The sequence below is a fragment of the Clytia hemisphaerica genome, unplaced genomic scaffold, assembly GCF_902728285.1.
Source record: "Clytia hemisphaerica strain Z4C2 unplaced genomic scaffold, Clytia hemisphaerica genome assembly, whole genome shotgun sequence".
Lineage (NCBI taxonomy): Eukaryota > Metazoa > Cnidaria > Hydrozoa > Leptothecata > Clytiidae > Clytia > Clytia hemisphaerica.
The window spans coordinates 728,781-747,177 of NW_027103430.1; the positions used below are offsets into that span (position 1 = coordinate 728,781).

Here is an 18,397-nt window from a genome sequence, read left to right on the forward strand (position 1 = left end):
AATATATTCTTCTAAAACAATCGTTTAAAGATGACTGGTCCATGAAAGAGATGAGACACGTCTTCTTTTTTTTACACAAAAGCCTTACAACCAACTACGGAAACCCTTTTTAGGACGTAAATATTGAAACAGAATATTCACTCGACTTTTTTACTTGTCTCCATTCCCTCGACCAACCCGGACCAACCATCATATAATCCAAGCTCCCAAACTCGAATAAATGGAAATCTAAAACAATTTATAAAGACAAAGTGTCAAGAAACAATTGAACCTTTATTCTTATCTTTTTTATGAAGTCTGTGTCAGTAAGAAATACTTAATTTCATTGTTTGTCTTTCAGATCTAAAACATAAATCCTCTGACTAGACAAAAGCTATGATGGAAAGATTTTTTCACCATCATTGGATTTCCCCCGTAGAAATAAGCTTTCCGTTGCGTAGACAGGAGGTCTAACGTTAAAAAGATCATGTACGTACTTAAGTATATTGGGGTAGGTTGGCACATGTAAAAGGGGTGATATTTTAAATTGTGATAGAGCTCTGAAATTTTGGACAGAGGCTCTAGTAAAGAAAATAATGGAAAATTTTCATTCTAGACATGGGGGGAACTCACCAAAATCAATTCAACGCCAAAACAAATTCCGCCAAATTGCGCCAAAATTGGTTCCATTGTTGGAAAGATGTATTGAGGTGAACAATCTAAATGATTAAAAGTTTTTAAAATAATGAGAAACTATGAAAAAAAGCAAGAAGATTGAAAAAATGAGGATTGTTACTTTTTGCTTATGATGAAGTGACACTAAATATAATTACGTACGGTTTAAAGGTATCCGGGATAAGGCTTTTTTAAACACGGGATGACGGTATTCGTGGGAAAAACACAGGATGAAGGGATTTCAGATGACTTACGGTGACGGTGATTGTCAGATTTCAACCTCGGGATACGGTATTTTTGTTTCAAATCTACGGTATTTCGGTGAAAACTACAGAAAAATGGTACATAATTTTCAAATATTGCATCAAAAGTGAGTGTTTTTGGCCAAAACAAGAGGGCCTCGATGAAAATTTTCTCTGTCGGCGCAAACCATGGTTGCGCCCTTTAGTATTATTCTTACTACGATGTAATACGATTTTTGGCAAATTTAAGCATCCTTTGTTTATGTTTAAACCATAACTTTGGGAAAAATACTTAAGAATAGCTTAGGAACACTACAGAGAAGGGTATTTTGTTCTTCAACAATTTGCAAAAATAGGGTAAGTTCTGAAATTGAATCTTAATAACATGTAAAAATATAATGTAGTAGAGGAACGCCGCACTGGGTACGGCTCGACGTAACAGATCTTTGCCAGTGAATAGTCAGTGCTAAATGAAGTCAAAGATTTTCAAAATAATTATTGGATAATATAAGACACAAGTGGCTAGCAGCAGCGTTTTAAGGTCTTTTTTCAGCAGTATATAAAAGAGCTAAAATTATTGTCAAAATATTTTGCGTCCATGGTCAAACCACCGTGCCCTATCTTTGGAGTTCGGCATCCATGTAATGGTGCACATAATATAAGTTTTCGAGCAATCTAGGTATTCTACATTCCGGGAGATTCAAACTTTTTCCTCAAGAGACTTCCTAAATAAAGATAATATTTTCTATACTTTTATCCTTGAATCAATAATTATTTCTTTAATATGATTTTTGTGTAATAAATTTGTTACATTAAGTATTCTTATTGTTCCTAAATTATAATTTTGTCGAAAATTCTTTTGAAAAGATTCCAAGACTTTTAAAATAAAGTGAACCTTTTTAAATACGCATTGAATAGGTGAAGTACTTTAGGCTATTTTACAGTATAAGCATGGTTGTTTTTTTTATGATGGTACAAATTTAGAGTAAAGCCTATCAATTTAGTCCATGTCACTATTTACAAATTTACATCAAAAAGGAAATTGTTTAGCCAAAACAGTTTTTCATTTTCTGGCAATTTATCCAAATCATGTATTTGTTGGTCCATAATGTTTATAGGGTTCGATTATTTTGTTACATGGTCGATGGTTTGTCTTGAGAGGATCAGCGCTTTTGATCGAGAACGTTCGAACAAATATCGACAACCCGTTTGCACAGTTTCTCTTGTGATCGTTTCTAGATAGATAAGTTACACAAAATAAAATTTTCCACAAAAATATTAATGCACAATGCCAACTGTCACTACAAATTTCAGCCAAAATTTTATTTATCGAAAAGTGAACGTCCTCTGTAACTGTCATCCTCTTCGGTGGAGACACTTTAATTTGAAACATTAGGTACTTTGGCAATCTTTTCCTATATTTCATGATTGGTTTAAAGAGTCAGAACAGGGCATTGAAACAGGGGTGTATATTAGCGGTGGTAGTATGCCATATCTTGGACAGCAACGGGTTTTGTTTCTTCGTTAATTATTAACAAAAAGATTTTCCATTTTTGCTGTCAATTTAAGCAAGAAAGATGTCTTACCTGAAGGAATCGCATCGGCAGCTGAAAATGAAAACAAAAGGATGAGATTTAATGATACTCAGAATAAAAGAATTTACGCAGCTCAAAAATCTTCATATTTCAAATAGTCTCTCCCCCCAATTTATGATAAGTTAGAAAATGAATTCTTCCTACCTCTTCTTCGCTGTTTTTCTCATCATCCTTCTTTGCTAGAAAGCGCATTGGGAGCTGAAATACGAGAAGAATTGACCGTTAAATGAGTTTTGTTAATCGTTAATCGATTTGGAAGATTTTGAATTTTGAAGAAAGGACTACAGAATTACAAAAAACTTATAATGGCCTTACCTCTCCTCGTTTGGATAAAAATCTCATTGGAATGTCCTGGAATTAGAAAATAAATAACAAATAATCATCAATATTGAAGGGATGCAATGAGGGAGAAAACTTTGAAATTTGATTTGAGATCCAGCATATAGTGACCCTGAATAGGGAATTGTCTTGAAATTTACTTCCGACATTGTGGAGATGGCGCACCTACGCACCTCAAGTATCCGGTACATTACGAGATTTGATAACATAGGTATTAAGATAAATAGTGAAGAAGGAAAAAGGGTAGTTTTGCATATCTCACCTCTTCATTTTCTCTCTTGCTCAGAAATCGCATTGGAATCTACAAAGAATCATGACAATGATAAGGTAAAAAGCCTGGGTAGGAGGGATTTATGCTAAAGGAACCCATGCAAATGCTAGAGTCGAATCTACAATGTTGGGCTAGAAAAAGCCATAAGTTGCACGGCCCGCACGGCCCGCTTCGTTCTCAGTCTTCTTCGTTCTGTTTCTTTAATCCTTCATCAGAAATGTGACGTAAATCTTAAGTCATCACATTTGCTTTGCCAGGTAAAAGAGTGAAAGATTCCTTTCTAACCTTCTGACAGGAGAGGCTAATCAGAAAAAAAACATTTTTGTAATACGTACATCTTTTTTGCTCAGAAATCGCATCGGGATCTAAAAAATCGAAAAGAAAATTTCAGATGATATGGAAGAATAATGTAAAATGAGAGAGAGAGCGAACGAAGATGATTTGCATAAGCTTTGTAAATTTTTCCCGAATTTTTGGTAAAAATTCATAATTTGTACCAATTCGGTAGATTCGTAAGGAAATGATATCGATTCAATCGGGTAGAGTATGATTCAATCCCGGTTTCGAAATTATGTGGAAACTTCAGTTCTAGATACGGTTTGTTTCGAAAACGAAAAACCTCTTAGCTATGTACAAAACTTTGTAAGCGATAGCTTGAAATAAATTACATCTCGAAAAACGTCTTTTTTTGATTAGACATTAAAGCGAGAAATTTAGCGTATCGACCACACTTACATCTTTTTTGCTCAAAAATCTCATTGGAATCTGGAAAAAAAAGATTATAATATTGAATCCTTAGAATATCGAACGATTTCTTTTGTCAAGATCAAGTTTTGCTTGTTTGAGCTCGAGCTATCGAAATCCCAGTCTTACACACGGACGCAAAAACTCCCTGTCTGGCACTCGGACACGAATAGTGCTCAAGAAATTGTTCCATCGTCCATCATTAAAAGCAAAAGTGGTTGCAAGTGGTTCTGCGTTCGAAAAACAGGCATGGAAAAAATTGCATTTCTTTCTTACATCTTTTTTAGCATATCCATTTTCCTTTCCAAAATGTTTGACGTTTATCAAACCGACAGGTAGCTAAACAAAGGAGATATCAAGATTCAATGAATTGGTACCACACAAGTAATATGCTGCACCAGACAGTTACATTTTTCATTACACAGCATCAAAAGCATATCAAATTTATTTAGTGATGAAGGTACTAAAGTCTGTTCACGATAAGTGTGCACTCTTTTTTCTTTTACCTATAACTTTTGAAGGAATTCTTCAATCTTTATAAGTTTGGTATCATTGGAAAGATATTAGTAAGTGGAACAATTTGAAATAAAAAAGTCTTTAAAAAAATTCTAAAAACGAAGATGAAAATAGAAAAAAAAAGATCTTGTAGTGCTATACATTTTTACTGGAGAGATTCTTTGATCTTAGGAGATCATCAGAAGAAATTTCACTAAAATATTTATTCATATAAAGTTATGATACAAATTAATAAGTGATTGACCCCAAAAAACAGCAGAAAACAGCAGAAAACAGCGTTTTTAGACGTCAGCTTATAACTTTGCTTGAATCTTTTGACTGAAGATTATTGAGATTTTTTCACAGTGTGAGTTCGATATCAAGGATTCCTTCAGTGAAAATGAAGCTTAGCACCTTTCTACAAGATCATTTTTTTCTTCACATCTTCATTTTTAGGTTTAAAGAATTTCAAAGATCCACTCACTAATATCTTTCCAATGATACCAAATTTATAAAGATTGAAGAATTCCTTCAAAAGTTATAGGTAAATGAAAAAAGAGTGCACACTTATCGTGAATAGACTTTAACTACACCTGGAGAAATATAGGAAGCTTATTTAAACGGTGATTTTAAAACCTTTTGACAAAAGTTGAATGTGTTGGAATGAATGAATTTAAATGAATTTGAATGAGTTGGAATGAATGAATTTAAATGCATTTGAATGAGTTGGAATGAATAAATTTGAATGTGTTGGAATGAATGAATTTGAATGTGTTGGAATGAATGAATTTGAATGAGTTGGAATGAATAAATTTGAATGTGTTGGAATGAATGAATTTGAATTTGTTGGAATGAGTATATCCCATACCTCTGATCTTTTGGACATTTCATCATTACTCTGAAAATAGAAGAAAATTTTCTTTAAAGTCAATTAAAATTTTTTTTGGCATTCTTGTTTATCAAAAAACATTCAGAAAGGCGTTTATTTGGATTCTCCGAAAAATACGATACGAACCGCAAATATTTTAACTCTCGCTTATCATCCGGAAGTCTAATTTCTTCGAATTACAGAGGGACAATGAATCATAGAAAGATTCGAATTATAAAATTTCGAATTAGGGAAAGTCTACTTTTGAAACCGAAATTTTTGTCCACACATATGGTAAATTTCGGATCGAGTAACCCCTCCCTGGAAGCCCTCATTACGGAAATCATGCTGTCATGCAGTAAAGCATATATTTTATTGAAACTGCCCTAAAACGTACAATAAGGCATGCGTAAATTTCTCGTGCGAATTCACCTTTTTCAAGTAAAGTTGTTGAGAGAGCAGATACATTGGTAGCTAAAAGAAACGACGAACACGTGATCTCAAAGAGTGAAAAACTATCCACGATGAATGTGTCTGTTCGACTTGCAGCTTTTGCAAATTTCCCAAGCATTAAAGGAAAATCCAGATATTAGGTTCTTGGATAATATTGGTGATTATAGTGGCGAACGTAAATCTTTTTAGCTATTACGTAATCGAGAAAAATATTTATCTACTTTTCGGTGTGCTTTACCCACACTAAAAATACTCTGTTGTTCTTTTTATTTGTATCAACGATCTCCCAACTAATCTTGAGTCCAAGCCTATGCTGACGATATTTCATTATCATATTTTCCCCAAGTCTTGGATCAACTTTGAGTCTTTAATTTGAGCACTTAATAGAGATCAAAAAAAAGAAAAGAAAAAAAAACCCTTTGCATTTTATCCTCCGACTGAAATCTTAACATATTTGGCGGGGGGGTTAATGGTTGGCGGAGGAGCGGAATTGGTTATTTTTTCGAACGGAGTGGTAGAATTTGATTAAACTTTCGACGGAATTTTGGAAATTTGGTCCTCTGCCGGAGACGGAAAATTGGGTAATTTTGGTACGAAAAAATGGAATTTTGCTAAAATATCAGCATTTTCGGAATTGGAAAAAAATATTCGAAATTCCCGAAATCGAATTGAATTTCAAAGGAATTTTCGGTGGTGGAATTTAGGTACCTTTTTTAGACGTTTTGTCGGGTAAAAAGTTGGCAGAGTTGCAGAATCGGGGCCACCACCGACGGGTAAGATAGTAAATTTTTGAGATCCTCTAGATTATTGAGTTGACAATTATAGAGTTTGAGGTTCCGACTCATAAAAAGCTTTCTTTCCTTTATTGACATTGGCTTAGCATTTTTAAGAGTCTAGTCTTCGAACCAGGAAAAGTAAAACACGTTCGTTGAGTTCATCGTTTCCACGTGTTTCCAAAGACACAAATCTTTCAAAAAGGGATAGCATTTAGTAATGGCTTGTTTAGGAGATTGATTAGTTGAGCTCAGGGATTGTGGAGAGGAGCAAAGAGGCTGAATTCGCGAAAAAGATGAGAAAAAAAAGAGATATTTTGCTTAGAATATGTGATGGATATTCTAGAGCCTCGTTGCCTCCATTTTGACCCACGCATCAAATACCAAATTGAATTAGATTGAAAAGGATAAAGAAGTTTAAATACATGATCGAAAAATATCTTTCTACAACAACGAAAATAGTAAAAACGCTGATATTTTAAGAGGGTTCAAAATTTAAGATGTCATGTCTGTCAAGTGTTAGAATCTTTGGATTGGAGCCGATTAGCGTTTCTTTATAAGTCTTTTGTTGTTAGCTTTACTCCTCAGTGACTTTGGAACTTTTGCCAAGACAAATTCGTTACCAGTGATGTCATCAATATTGTAATCGTTTGCCATAATTTCTTCTACCATATTGTTTTGGTCGCTACCATGTTGTTTGATGATGTCATCGCTGTTGCTAGGCAAGCGTTGTTGACATATGACGGTGATTTGACGGCAGATATTTTCGAGTTGGGCGTCACGCTGGTTGTTGACGGTCGTTCTTCTTAATTGGTCGTAAAACTGAAAGAAATCCAATAAAAACAATTAGCAAAAGAAATGCTGTGTCAGTGCCATTTCCAATTCACGGGATTAGACATGTGCGCTAAAAATTTGTTGAAAACATATGGTCGTAAATTGGATGAAAATATCAATCCGTGAAATTGAAAACTATTACTAGATAATTGGGCACAAAAAAAATGGTGATGTTGAAAGTAAAATATCAAATATTTGAAATAATAAGGGTTTCTATTGCTATAAAAACAACTAAACTACACGGCTGAAAATCTTACATTTGAATCTTTCAATTTTTTGACTTCTCTTTTACCATAAGATCCACTAAGTTGGTGAAAGTAAGCATTGATTTGTGAGAAATACATCGCTATCAACAGTACTGTACACTTCATTTTTCTAATTTTCCTTCTATTCAAAACAAGATCTAAAATTCCAAATAATTTTTCTTAGCATGTAATTTGTCTGTCGTATAATTTGTACGACTTGTTGTTTCTTTTTTATGACCTATACTTCGTTTTCTTTCTTTTGTTCATAACATTCTGACCATAATAAGGAAGAATTTAAATTGTCTTTCAATGAGATCTCAACCTCTACACAAGAAGGAGTAAACTAACCCTAATCCAGCAACATAACATCAACAAATGAACGAAAATAAATTAAAGAAGAATAGAAGACCCCCTCCTCCATATTATTATTTATAAAAATACGCCGGAAAACCCCTGGCTTCAACATAGAGATTACTAGAATATAGATCGAGATCTCTTCGTATACACGAATAAAAGCTCGTATCGAACTCTTCATCGATAAGGAAGTTTTTCTACCATAGGAAAGATTTAGAGAGAGAAGGGGAACGGTAATTTTGATGACGTAAGCATCAAGTCTTTCGTCCTACGCACAACAAAGTACTGTTTGAATCGAGGCACTTTGACCTTGTGGCGTGTGTTTATTGAAACTGAATATTCCTAAAGTTATATAACCTAGTTCAAACCTTTTTCGGTATAAAAATGAACTCGTTGATCTTGTCTTTTTTAGGTAATAAATTTTTCTGCTATTCTGAGAACTTCGATTGATCGTCAAACCTGTTCCCGATGAATTTTTAATTTTTGCCTGAAAAAGTCATAAAATGTTTCTATCTTGAAGAAAAAGATCACATAATCTGACCTGTGAAGACGCACAAAAAATAAGAAGCACGTGTTTTGTTTTCTCAAAGGGAATCTGGTATCTAGAACTAGTTGAAACTTGAAGTAGCTATTGTATTTTCTCTTTTTTATACACGGCTTCAAAACTGTAAGTTTTTCGTCGTAAAAAACCAACTTCGGATATAAAATCTCAACGAGTCGTGAACGCTTTGGAGCATCTCTCTCAGTGACCCTTCGAAAAAAATTTTTTTTGTTGACATCAAAGTTGAATATTAAATATTACTGGGTCAAGTTTCGTTAGAATGGGCCTGACTCAATGATGGTGAAAACTTGATAAGTAGTGATTAACCTTTGCACCAACATTGTGTTAGGTTACCATTTGGACGACACTATATTATATAATGACATCTTCGACACAAGTCATTCCCCTATAGACACAGTGGGAAAGACTGGCAATTAAAAACTTTCACCTGTGAGAAACTAATCTTCCTAATAGACAGGCAGCTGAGGTCACAAAAAAATTGGACGGGGTGCGAACAATCCCAAACCACTTTTAATTGAAAATATACAACCTAGATATCTAGAAACCATCAACCGGAGTTGTTGAAATTAATTACCGGACGTGTCCGGTAATATTTTAGAACCTGGTGACGTCATGCGTGCCCATAGGCATACTGAAAAAATTTTGAGAACCAACATAAACATATTATATACTATACCGATCGAAGCGTTTTTTAACGTAGGTTAAGAAAATGGTCCGTAACCATATCTGAAAATTTTGCTATAAAAAGTTAGAACGATTTTCCTCTATGTCGGTAACGTCAATTTTACCTGTCCGAGACGAAAAAAAATCAAAAAATCAAACTTATCAAAATCGAAATCTAAGACCGCCATTCGAAAGCTCTCAAAAATCGATATAGAAGACTTTGAAGTGGATATATATGATTTCTCAACTAACTTAACTCGAGAAAATTGATCTTAAAGAAAGTGTAAATATGACGTCATCAAAACTTCGGAAGCTTTTAACTTTTTATTATCAAATTTTCAGACATAGTTACTGACCTTTTTCTTAATCTACGCCAAAAAACGCGTCGATTGGTATATAATATGTCTATGTTGGTTACCGAATTACCGGACGCGTCCGGTAAATATTTTCCGGTTGATGATTTTTTGTTCAGAAAGGTCATATCTATTGAAAACAACTGTTTAAGTAGCTACTGCACTTTTTTATGTGACCTCAGCTGCCTGACTATAACTAGAAAAATTTTTTTTACCCATTGAGGAAGGCGTATACTAATAAACTATTCTGTTAATGTCTGAGGGCGGAGGGTGTTTGTTAAAATAGGTGCGTAGGAGAGCGAGAAAAAGTTGGTAAAAGGCTGCTGATGAACAGAGTAGCTTTCAGCAATTGCCACCGCCAACTTTCTTCCTATGCTTCCCTAACTCCCACGCTCACCTTTTCCGCGTGATACCCTACTGACATGGCAGTCTAAGGAGGTATTAAAACTTTGATGTTTATTAATTCCATTTCTGTTGAAAATAAGATTAAAAGAATAAGAAACTATTCATCCCCACCGGTATTAGCCCCATTAGCATTTATCTCAATTATTTTTTTCGAGTCACCGAGACAGGGGCGTTTTTGAAAATAAAGTTCAAGTATATTTTGGAAGAAAGCTTTTCATTTCCTATAGCTATTCAACCTCCTAAAAATCCAGAAGTTTTTATAAACTGAGCTATGAAGGGAAGAATAAAAAACGACTTTGAAAATATTACATTACTCAAAAAGTTGGTAAATATGGGTCACTGATCGGCCTCTTATTTCAATCAAAATCCCAAAAAATGTTTAAAAACAAAAGGGTCAGTTTTGACCAAAAGATTCGAATTGAGAATATGATCACATAATTTGTTGTGAGTAATGGATAATTTTTCGTTAAGTAGAACAACTTTTTATCCCTAAGAGGGCCTAAGAATTCAATTGTTTTTATTTTACATCTTGTAAAATTATCCCCTTAAGATCATTCCTTGGAATCACGTAAAAGGAAGAAACTTTGTCAAACAAGTCCTGAACTCATGTCGATTTGGGGAAAGGGATCTATGATACCAACAGTTTAGAATGATTCTCAGGAGTAGCTCTTCACAAAATAAAATATAAAAACGCTGCATTAAAAATTGATATCCTGTAAATTAGGATAATAAATTTCTCAGGCTAAACGGGAATAAATAAAAGAATATCTAAGGAAGGAACAGGATAATCAAATAAAGGAAATATGTTTCGTGATGGAGCTAACCCTAACCACAATTCTAACACTGATTATATCAGGGGCGTGGTCTCGACAAATATTTCTATAGAATGATAGAGGTCTCGTAGCTTCTCACCTTAACTGACGATAAAAAAAGGGAAAGGGTTTATTTTTTATCTATGTGTCGATACTATGGACCATTGTTTCAAGGAGGGCGATTCTTATCGCAACCAACAAGTAACAGCATTATGAAAAAGTTATGTTCACATTTTTTGTTGGAATGACAGATTGAAAAAAAACAACCAATATCCAAACATGCAGAAATGAAAATCTAACTTGTTCAAATTTCAATGCAACCGACGTTTCCTTGGAAAATTAACAGAAAGTTCTAAGTTGTACCGGTGAAATAGGGGTGGTACAATTCATAACATAACAATGCAGATCGAAAGCCATACTCAACATATTTCTGATTTACACAAGAAGTAGTTGATTGAAATTTTGAACCTCCCGGTGCCTTGCATAAACCGAAATGACAACTCATTTCAAAAGTTTCCGACCATAATAACTGTGGCTTCAACTCGGTGATTATCTCTCACGAACACGAGGCAACAATATAAAAAAGGGAGTGATATTCAGAAGCAGGGAAAATGTTACAAAATAGGTCAACAGAATTTTAATTGAAGAAAGTAAGTTATAAGTGTCAATGAAAATCCGACACTAATCTACTTTTAAAGCTTGTGAAAACACAAGGAGTATAAGACAAGAACTATAGCGAGAAGAATAAGATATAGAGGGATATGGAGCATAGAAAACCCAATAGCAATGTATCACAGTAATAATAGTTGACTTGAAGCTGCAACAGAATAATACAGTGATGATGCAATATTGAGTTGAATATTACAAATCAAGACTTTCCCATCTTACAAAATATGTTTTGTCTAGGCCTTAGGTCTCCTATGAAGGAGTTCAAAGGCTAAACCATAATTATATCCTCATTAAATCAGAAGTTTTTAAGATAAAACACAAAATGTGATTTCTTGCACTCTAAAACAAACGATTTCTCTGTCTATTAGAATTTCTCTGAGATCGACTTCTTTATTAAAGTATGAACAAAATTTGACCTAAACTTTTAATCTGAAACTTGAGCGATGACTCAACACTTTGTAAAACACGGCTTAGCTAACAAAAATACTGTGCAAAGGTGTTTATTTTCAAATTAAGACCTTTAGAAACACTGCATTGAGTTTAGATAATGTCTCCTTTTCAGAGCATATCTAAAATTACATACTGTACTGTATTCATAATACTTCCGTTGAAGATTGCGTACTTTCTTTTGCAAAGTGCTTTAAGATCGCCTTCAACCTTGCGGGAGTAAAGATGAGTTCAGTTTATCGTTTATCGATGAGGAAGATTGGAAAAATAAAAGCTTACCTGTCTCATGCTCCTTTTCCTTCCATGTAATTCGCTGAGGTTACTGAAATAACCATCCACCAAAACCACTTCCAAGGTGGACACAAGCAATGTCAAAAAGATCAGCTTCATTATTTGGGGTTTGAATTGCGATCAATTTCCGTTGACGTACAAAAGCCGGTAGATTTGTTTGTGGCAAACTTTCTTGTAAGATCTAGCTCAATTGAAATCGATCTGCTGATGAAACCGAGCTTCGTCTGGTTTCATAAATCTCTTTGATTGGATGAAATCGAGCAGCCAATCAAAATTAAGCTTCTGTGTTATCGATTTCTCTTTAGGTGTTACATTTTATAACTTTCTTTCTTCATTTTTTCCCTCTTATTTTTGCGAGGGTCAAATACAAGACTTATACTCCCTTGCAATAAGTGTTATATCATAACAGAAGGATATCAAAGAACTAAGCATAGAAAATTTGATTTCCTTTTTCTACAAAAGGAAAAGAGATTTTTGTGTAAGGGATAGGAACGTGATGTGAAAAACAGACGTCCATGTCTCTCTTTCCTTCCATTCTTCCCCTCCTAACTGTTGCAAAAATTATCCTTTTCCTCATTTTCCTGAAAATCAGATGAAGATTAAAGGATTCCAAAACTCTCAGAAGCAAACTGATTGTTTTGTTTAAATTCCGCTGGCAAAAAAGGTTTTATAAAGCGTACCCAAATTTGAAGTTTTAAGCATTTTCTAGAGAAATTCAAAAACCAATTAAGGACAATTTAGAACACTTTAGGAAACTTTGGGCATCTTCCATGAGTTTTGAAAAAGTGCTGGCGACTGTGTTATCCTTAAAGTTTATCCGATAGTGCTATAGTTTACACTCTCTAATTCGACGTTCTACTGTTCGATACAAAATTTCGATTATAAAACGAGGCTGTGCGAATGGTAATGCTAACACGAACGCTTTCTTATTCGATGAAAATCCAATTCCCCTGAAAACTCCAACCAGGGAGTGTCAACTGTACTTTGATTTTCCTAATATTTTTTAAAAGGGAAGTGGATGTAGAGATGTGATTGATGACATCGACAACGGATTGTAGGATGTAGCTCCGCAAAGTTTTACTCCGAGATTTAATGGAATACTTGTCCTATTTCGGGCGTAGTGGGGCGTGGGGCGTGGGGCGTAACGTCAGAATGTCGTCAGTGTAGTGGTAACATTCTCCACTCTCACGTGTAAGACAAGAGTTTGAATCTCACTCGGCGCTGTAATTCAATTGGTAAATTATGGCTCTGTTACGTCGCGAGCACAGGGTCAAAGGCGTCTGGCAAATGCTATGATTTCCCTCCTCTAGAATAGGTAAATATCTCGGAATAGGATCCATGCCGTCCGCATTGGCGGGATTACCCTTCCATTGTTTCCTTTCTTATTTGCTAGGATTGAACTTTGTCCATACCAAAATTTAACAGGTAAGCCGGCTATTTCAGAAAAAAACTCTCCTCGAGTTTTGGCTAAAAGTGAGATAATTATTCGGATATCAGTTTAAAGGCTTCGGAAATCGAATTTAATAACAAGAAATGAGTTTCATACCGCTTCCGTTTCGTCTGTGCGCACCTCAGCCATAACCAGTCCAATCAAAACCGCTGCCATAAGAAATTGTGTGTTCCAAGATGAATTCATTGCGTTCCACTTGGTTGTATCTTTCCAACAAAACTATAATTCTGCTACAATGTTAAGTTAGGTTTATTTTGTCTTTCCTTTTTGATTCTTGGTTTGAAATGAAATTGCAATTTTCTTCTTCGTTCTTTCCCCTACACTAGGGAGAGTTCAATCTGGAGTCTCTTTTCTCTATTAGTATCTAAATGCAATCGAAATTTACTATAATAAAGTTTCTGAAATCGGTTGACCCCATATTTAACTTCGTTTAAGACAAAGAGCAATTTTGAGACCATCTGTGGGCTAGGATTTGATTTTTATCAAAATTGATTTATTTTTTATTTTAATGATCAATTGTCTCCAAAATAAAGTTTAAAAACGGTTTTTTAAGATAGTAAGCATTGGAATGAAAATTTTCTTTTCATTACAAAGATCTGATAAATAATTGAAATTAGTTTGTTTTAAAAGTTTACTTCGAAAGGTTTCTTTTTTGATAATCATCAGATTTAAAGTTTGGAACCTGAAAAAGAAACCGCTTTTTTAAAGTCGTTAAAAAGTTTTAAGAAGTTTTATCTCAGATAATAAAAAAGTTTTTGACTTTGTCTAATGTAATGTATGGAAAGAAAGTAAAATGTGGCTAAGAAGGACGAATCGACTTATATTTCGTGAACTAGTTCCCTCATCCCACCAAAACGCAGATGGTCTTGATTGCATTTGGATGAGTCATCAATCGAATCGTCGGGTCGACCGGAAGAAATAAGAAAGTAATGAAAAACGACAAACTAATGAAACATTAAGGTCATCTTTTGTTTGTTGTACCCCTTTTTCAACTTCTACGATAAAACTAAACACAAAATTTATCTCAGCAAAATTGAATTAGTAGCCAACCAAAGTAAGTATTCTCTAAATTGATGGATTCGCCAGTCAAAGACTTGATTACAAGAACTATTTCAAATCTAAAAGATATTTTATCGACGAGTCAGAAAAAAAAACCCTCTAAGGTTATAAATTTTTTCTTTCAACCTGCTGGACACAACAGGTAGCTTCACCAATCTCAATAATTAACAAATGATTAGAAATTAATTGCACCGCGCGAGTTAGGAAAGATGGCCTGTCGTATAGGAAATCGAGGAAATGTTTTAATTTACAATTTTTATTGATAGCCAGGGATTACGTAATCGTATAGTGAAGCGAAGAAGATCATTTCAATTCCTGCATCGTGCGGTGTCTACCCATGTCAAGTGTTGGGGATTATTTTTCATTTCATCATAAAGAAGGGGTGTCCTGACAAAGCAAAGGACACAACAATGGTTCTATCTAAGCGAATGGTAAGAGATACGTTTATGGTCTCCTTTAAAGGGAAATGTGCCGCTAAGGCTTATTCAGAATAAGGCTCTAGACACATTGGAATGATAATCTTGCTGAATTACAGAATATTAAATCAATGGAAAAACTTCATCATTTCCCTTGTTGGTTGCACATAATAACTGATCATGACAAATTCTTCTAGCAACCAATCACTTTTTCATCAGCCAAATACGAACAAATACTGACCAGTCGGACAACGAGAGTACTCCAAACGAATAATTCGTTCGATTTTTTGTTTTAATAGGGAGTAACCGGAATGGACCTTCGTAAAAGGATCATGACTATTTAACAAATCAACTTGAAGAAGCAGAACCAATGAGTTTGAAGCCCCGAAGAGGGATCGAGAGGAATCTTTAATCTTTCTCAAGCAAGGAAAAAGTGAAACCTTAAGTTTGCCCCGCATCTAGAAATTTTGTTTGAAAATTAAAAGGGTCACGTGTTCTGAATGGGAAATAAGTGGCTCCATTTCCTATCAAAGAGTTTCGGAAATATCCCCTTCGGGGCTTTGAAATCAATGGACAGAACATACATTGATAAATATCAACTTCGAAATTTTGTCTCTGGTCAGTAAAATACACACTGAAATTTAACGAACTTCATTTTCTTTGGTTACTCACAACCATAAAATTAGCATTATTTAGCCCTCGAATTTTCTTTGCAATGGCGTTTAAGGTGGTGATGAGACAGGGACTTCAAAAAACACAATTTCAAATGTGCTAATTAAAAAGATTTTAGCCCTCGCAAAGTCACGTGACCTTTGTCAGATTGAATTTCACCAAGTACAACTTTTGTCATGGAATCCGAAATAGAAACAATGCATGTTCACTGACTTTAGAAGAAAACATTTTCAACATCTTCATTTCGAAGCTCCTCCTCTAAGAAAGTCATCTGATGTTCAGACACGCACAAAAGTCACGAAAATATCTTACTCATAGAACCTTGCAATGCAACTCCCAAACTCCGTCCAAAGGTCAAACCCATTCCCAGTCAATACACCTTTTCGACCGTAGCCGCCAATTGCCGCGCGGGCATTTTTCTGTCCGTTGTACCACCCAAAAACCATCCAGCCATTTTTTCGCACCTAAAGATAATAGAAAAAAGTGTATAAAAAGGATTGGATCGGGTTTAGGGTGGTAAATCAAATAATGAAGTGGCACGCGCTTGGCCTCACGACTACGGTCAAAAAGGTGTATTGTTTTACTCTTTCTATAATTCCACTGTATAAGTTAAATCAAAAAGTGATACAAATCGCTCTTGGAATGAGATAATCCACAACGGTTCGACCAAATAACAGATTTCGATACAACTTGCTTCCCTGGCAAACTTTGAATGACTGGTCTTGCATCAATATCATTTTTCTTGCCTTTATTCCCGAAAAAACTCAACTTTATATGAAATACAATGGTCAGATTCAAAACAAAAGAAATTGGGACAAAGTGTATAGAAGAATTTGGTCATGAAAAATTAAAAACACACGAATTTTAAAGATCTTGAAAAAGAAGATTTTCTAATATGGGTAGACCGTAACGAAAAAATAATGAACATTTATTCCTTTTTGCTTTTGTCCTAAAACAGTATAAAAGTTTTGAAACAGGGAGGCTTGTGTGTGGTATCATTTTCTTTCTCCTTTTAGTCTTATCTTTCTCTGTATTTAAGATATTGCAAACAAAAATTGTTCTCTTGAAAACCTGTAGAAGGTGTCTTTAACCGCAAATATTGAAATAAAAGGGACTCCGCTTTTCCCTTCTAAACCCCTTCATTATATACACCATTGTGAAAAAGTATCAATTTCGTAAAAAACGGATACTATGGGAAATACTGTATAATTGATTAAACTTTTAATAAACGATATGAGTCGAAAAACATTCTATTGCGTGAATCATAAGAGCGCTATTACGTCAAAGGGGATCGATCCCCAAACGTGTTCGTGTGCCGCCGCTACAAGCTCACCAGTCAAAGAGGAGGAGCTTCCAGCCAATGACCAAACAACATTACGTCATGATATATCTGAGTCATGTTTTCAAAAAACATGCAATAACTAAAGAGCAATAGTCTTTAAAGGGCAATGATATAGGATTCTCAATTCTCCCACTCAGATCAACCCGTAAAGACAGCCGCCGTGAAAGTTATCCCAAAAGCACAAGTTTCATCATGTTGATGGCAAATTCAGACAGGACAAATAGATTCTAATGTTTATGGCGAATCTTTTGATCCATGAACTCTTGATTTACATTCTCCCATGAATGGATGAAAACAAGAAGAATGAACGCCCTCAAAACATGAGACAAAAAACATTTTCAAATGTTCAACTTCTTTCTTGTGATAAATCATCGCTCGCATAACTGAAGAATGAAGAAGTCAAATAAATCACTATCTCTACTTAAGAAAGCTTCATTTTTGACCATCCATCAATCAATCAATGCAAAACGGGAAATACAAAGACAGGGTTTGGTCCTTCAAAAGCAGAATGTTCTCCCCATTTTACGAGGAAACTATATAAGAGTAGTTATTCTTAAACACGAAGCCGCTTTTTTACCAAAAAAGGTTCAATGTGGTAAAAACTTACAAAAAAAACCGCCCTTAAAAACCAAACAAATGATTTGAGGATGAAAGAGCCAAAAAGATAAAAAACTGAGCATACACAAGAAGGGCAGAGTATTGGTCCCGAATAACCATAATGTTGAGAGACAATATGCCAATGAAAGACGTGAGTTCAAACTCTTATATTTCTGACCTTTAACGCTCAAGAATATAATAATACCACAAATATCAAATATCGTACTTTTCAAGAAAAAATAAAATTTGGTCTCTTAATTAAGTAGTTGTTGAAAAAAGCAGACTAATATAAAATCATGAGCTCCCAAGAATGAGGCACAAATCAACTGACTTCAAACAGTCTGGAACTAAGCTTTAAAGGTCTGAATAGGTTATGAAAAACAGGATGAAATGAAAAGATTACTAGATAGAGAGCCCTGAGTGAGCGAAATTATTAGTCCAAGGTGTGAAGAAAACTTAATCGAACAAATCGATTATTCCTGATTTTTGGTGCGTTTAGAGACAATGAAATTGATAGTTTTCAATCAAAAGTTCTGTTTTTTCGGATCCTGAGGTGTAAAATTTCAACCATATAAAAAGGTCTTTTTTTCAGAATCACAATTTCTCATTCTTCGAGTATAATGTAGCTTGAAAATTCATCGAGAAAAAGATTCTGTATTGTTTTGAATGGGAAAATGGCCTCAAATTATGACTAATTCGCAAATGGAAATTTTTTTTTTGAAATACAGTCTCAACTTAAATAAAACAACTCTTTATCCGGCCATTGGTTAGTGGAATTAAACAAAAAAATCA

The 18,397-nt window shown here is 34.5% G+C and overlaps 1 protein-coding gene and 1 long non-coding RNA gene across 5 annotated transcripts; both read right to left on the reverse strand.

Annotated features, from left to right (window-relative positions):
- Positions 1 to 1,849: 1,849 nt before the first annotated feature.
- Positions 1,850 to 13,894, reverse strand: LOC136798003 (uncharacterized). Of its 4 annotated transcripts, XM_067054591.1 has the most exons (11): positions 13,616 to 13,894; positions 5,641 to 5,682; positions 5,209 to 5,238; positions 4,122 to 4,184; positions 3,837 to 3,866; positions 3,437 to 3,466; positions 3,093 to 3,131; positions 2,807 to 2,842; positions 2,636 to 2,689; positions 2,483 to 2,503; positions 1,850 to 2,131 (listed from the first exon to the last, which is right to left on the reverse strand). In XM_067054591.1, the coding sequence occupies exons 1-11, from the start codon at positions 13,703 to 13,705 to the stop codon at positions 2,060 to 2,062; spliced, it is 507 nt and encodes a 168-aa protein (XP_066910692.1). In that variant the 5' UTR covers positions 13,706 to 13,894; the 3' UTR covers positions 1,850 to 2,059. The 4 variants fall into 4 exon arrangements, with proteins under 4 accessions (XP_066910692.1, XP_066910696.1, XP_066910694.1 ...); XM_067054595.1 differs by lacking the exon at positions 5,641 to 5,682; XM_067054593.1 differs by lacking the exon at positions 2,483 to 2,503.
- LOC136798004 (uncharacterized) lies at positions 6,857 to 7,737 on the reverse strand. Its single transcript, XR_010845329.1, has 2 exons — positions 7,526 to 7,737; positions 6,857 to 7,256 (listed from the first exon to the last, which is right to left on the reverse strand). It is a non-coding gene; the product is annotated as an uncharacterized lncRNA (long non-coding RNA).
- Positions 13,895 to 18,397: the final 4,503 nt, after the last annotated feature.

Excerpts from the sequence above, each read along its gene's own strand:
- LOC136798003 (XM_067054591.1), bottom strand. The coding sequence starts at position 13,705 with ATGAATTCATCTTGGAACACACAATTTCTTATGGCAGCGGTTTTGATT. Across the intron at positions 3,867-4,121 it reads ATGGATATGCTAAAAAAGAT|ATTCCAATGAGATTTTTGAG; the intron begins GTAAGAAAGAAA and ends TTTTTTTTCCAG. Across the intron at positions 2,504-2,635 it reads AGAAAAACAGCGAAGAAGAG|CTGCCGATGCGATTCCTTCA; the intron begins GTAGGAAGAATT and ends TTTCATTTTCAG.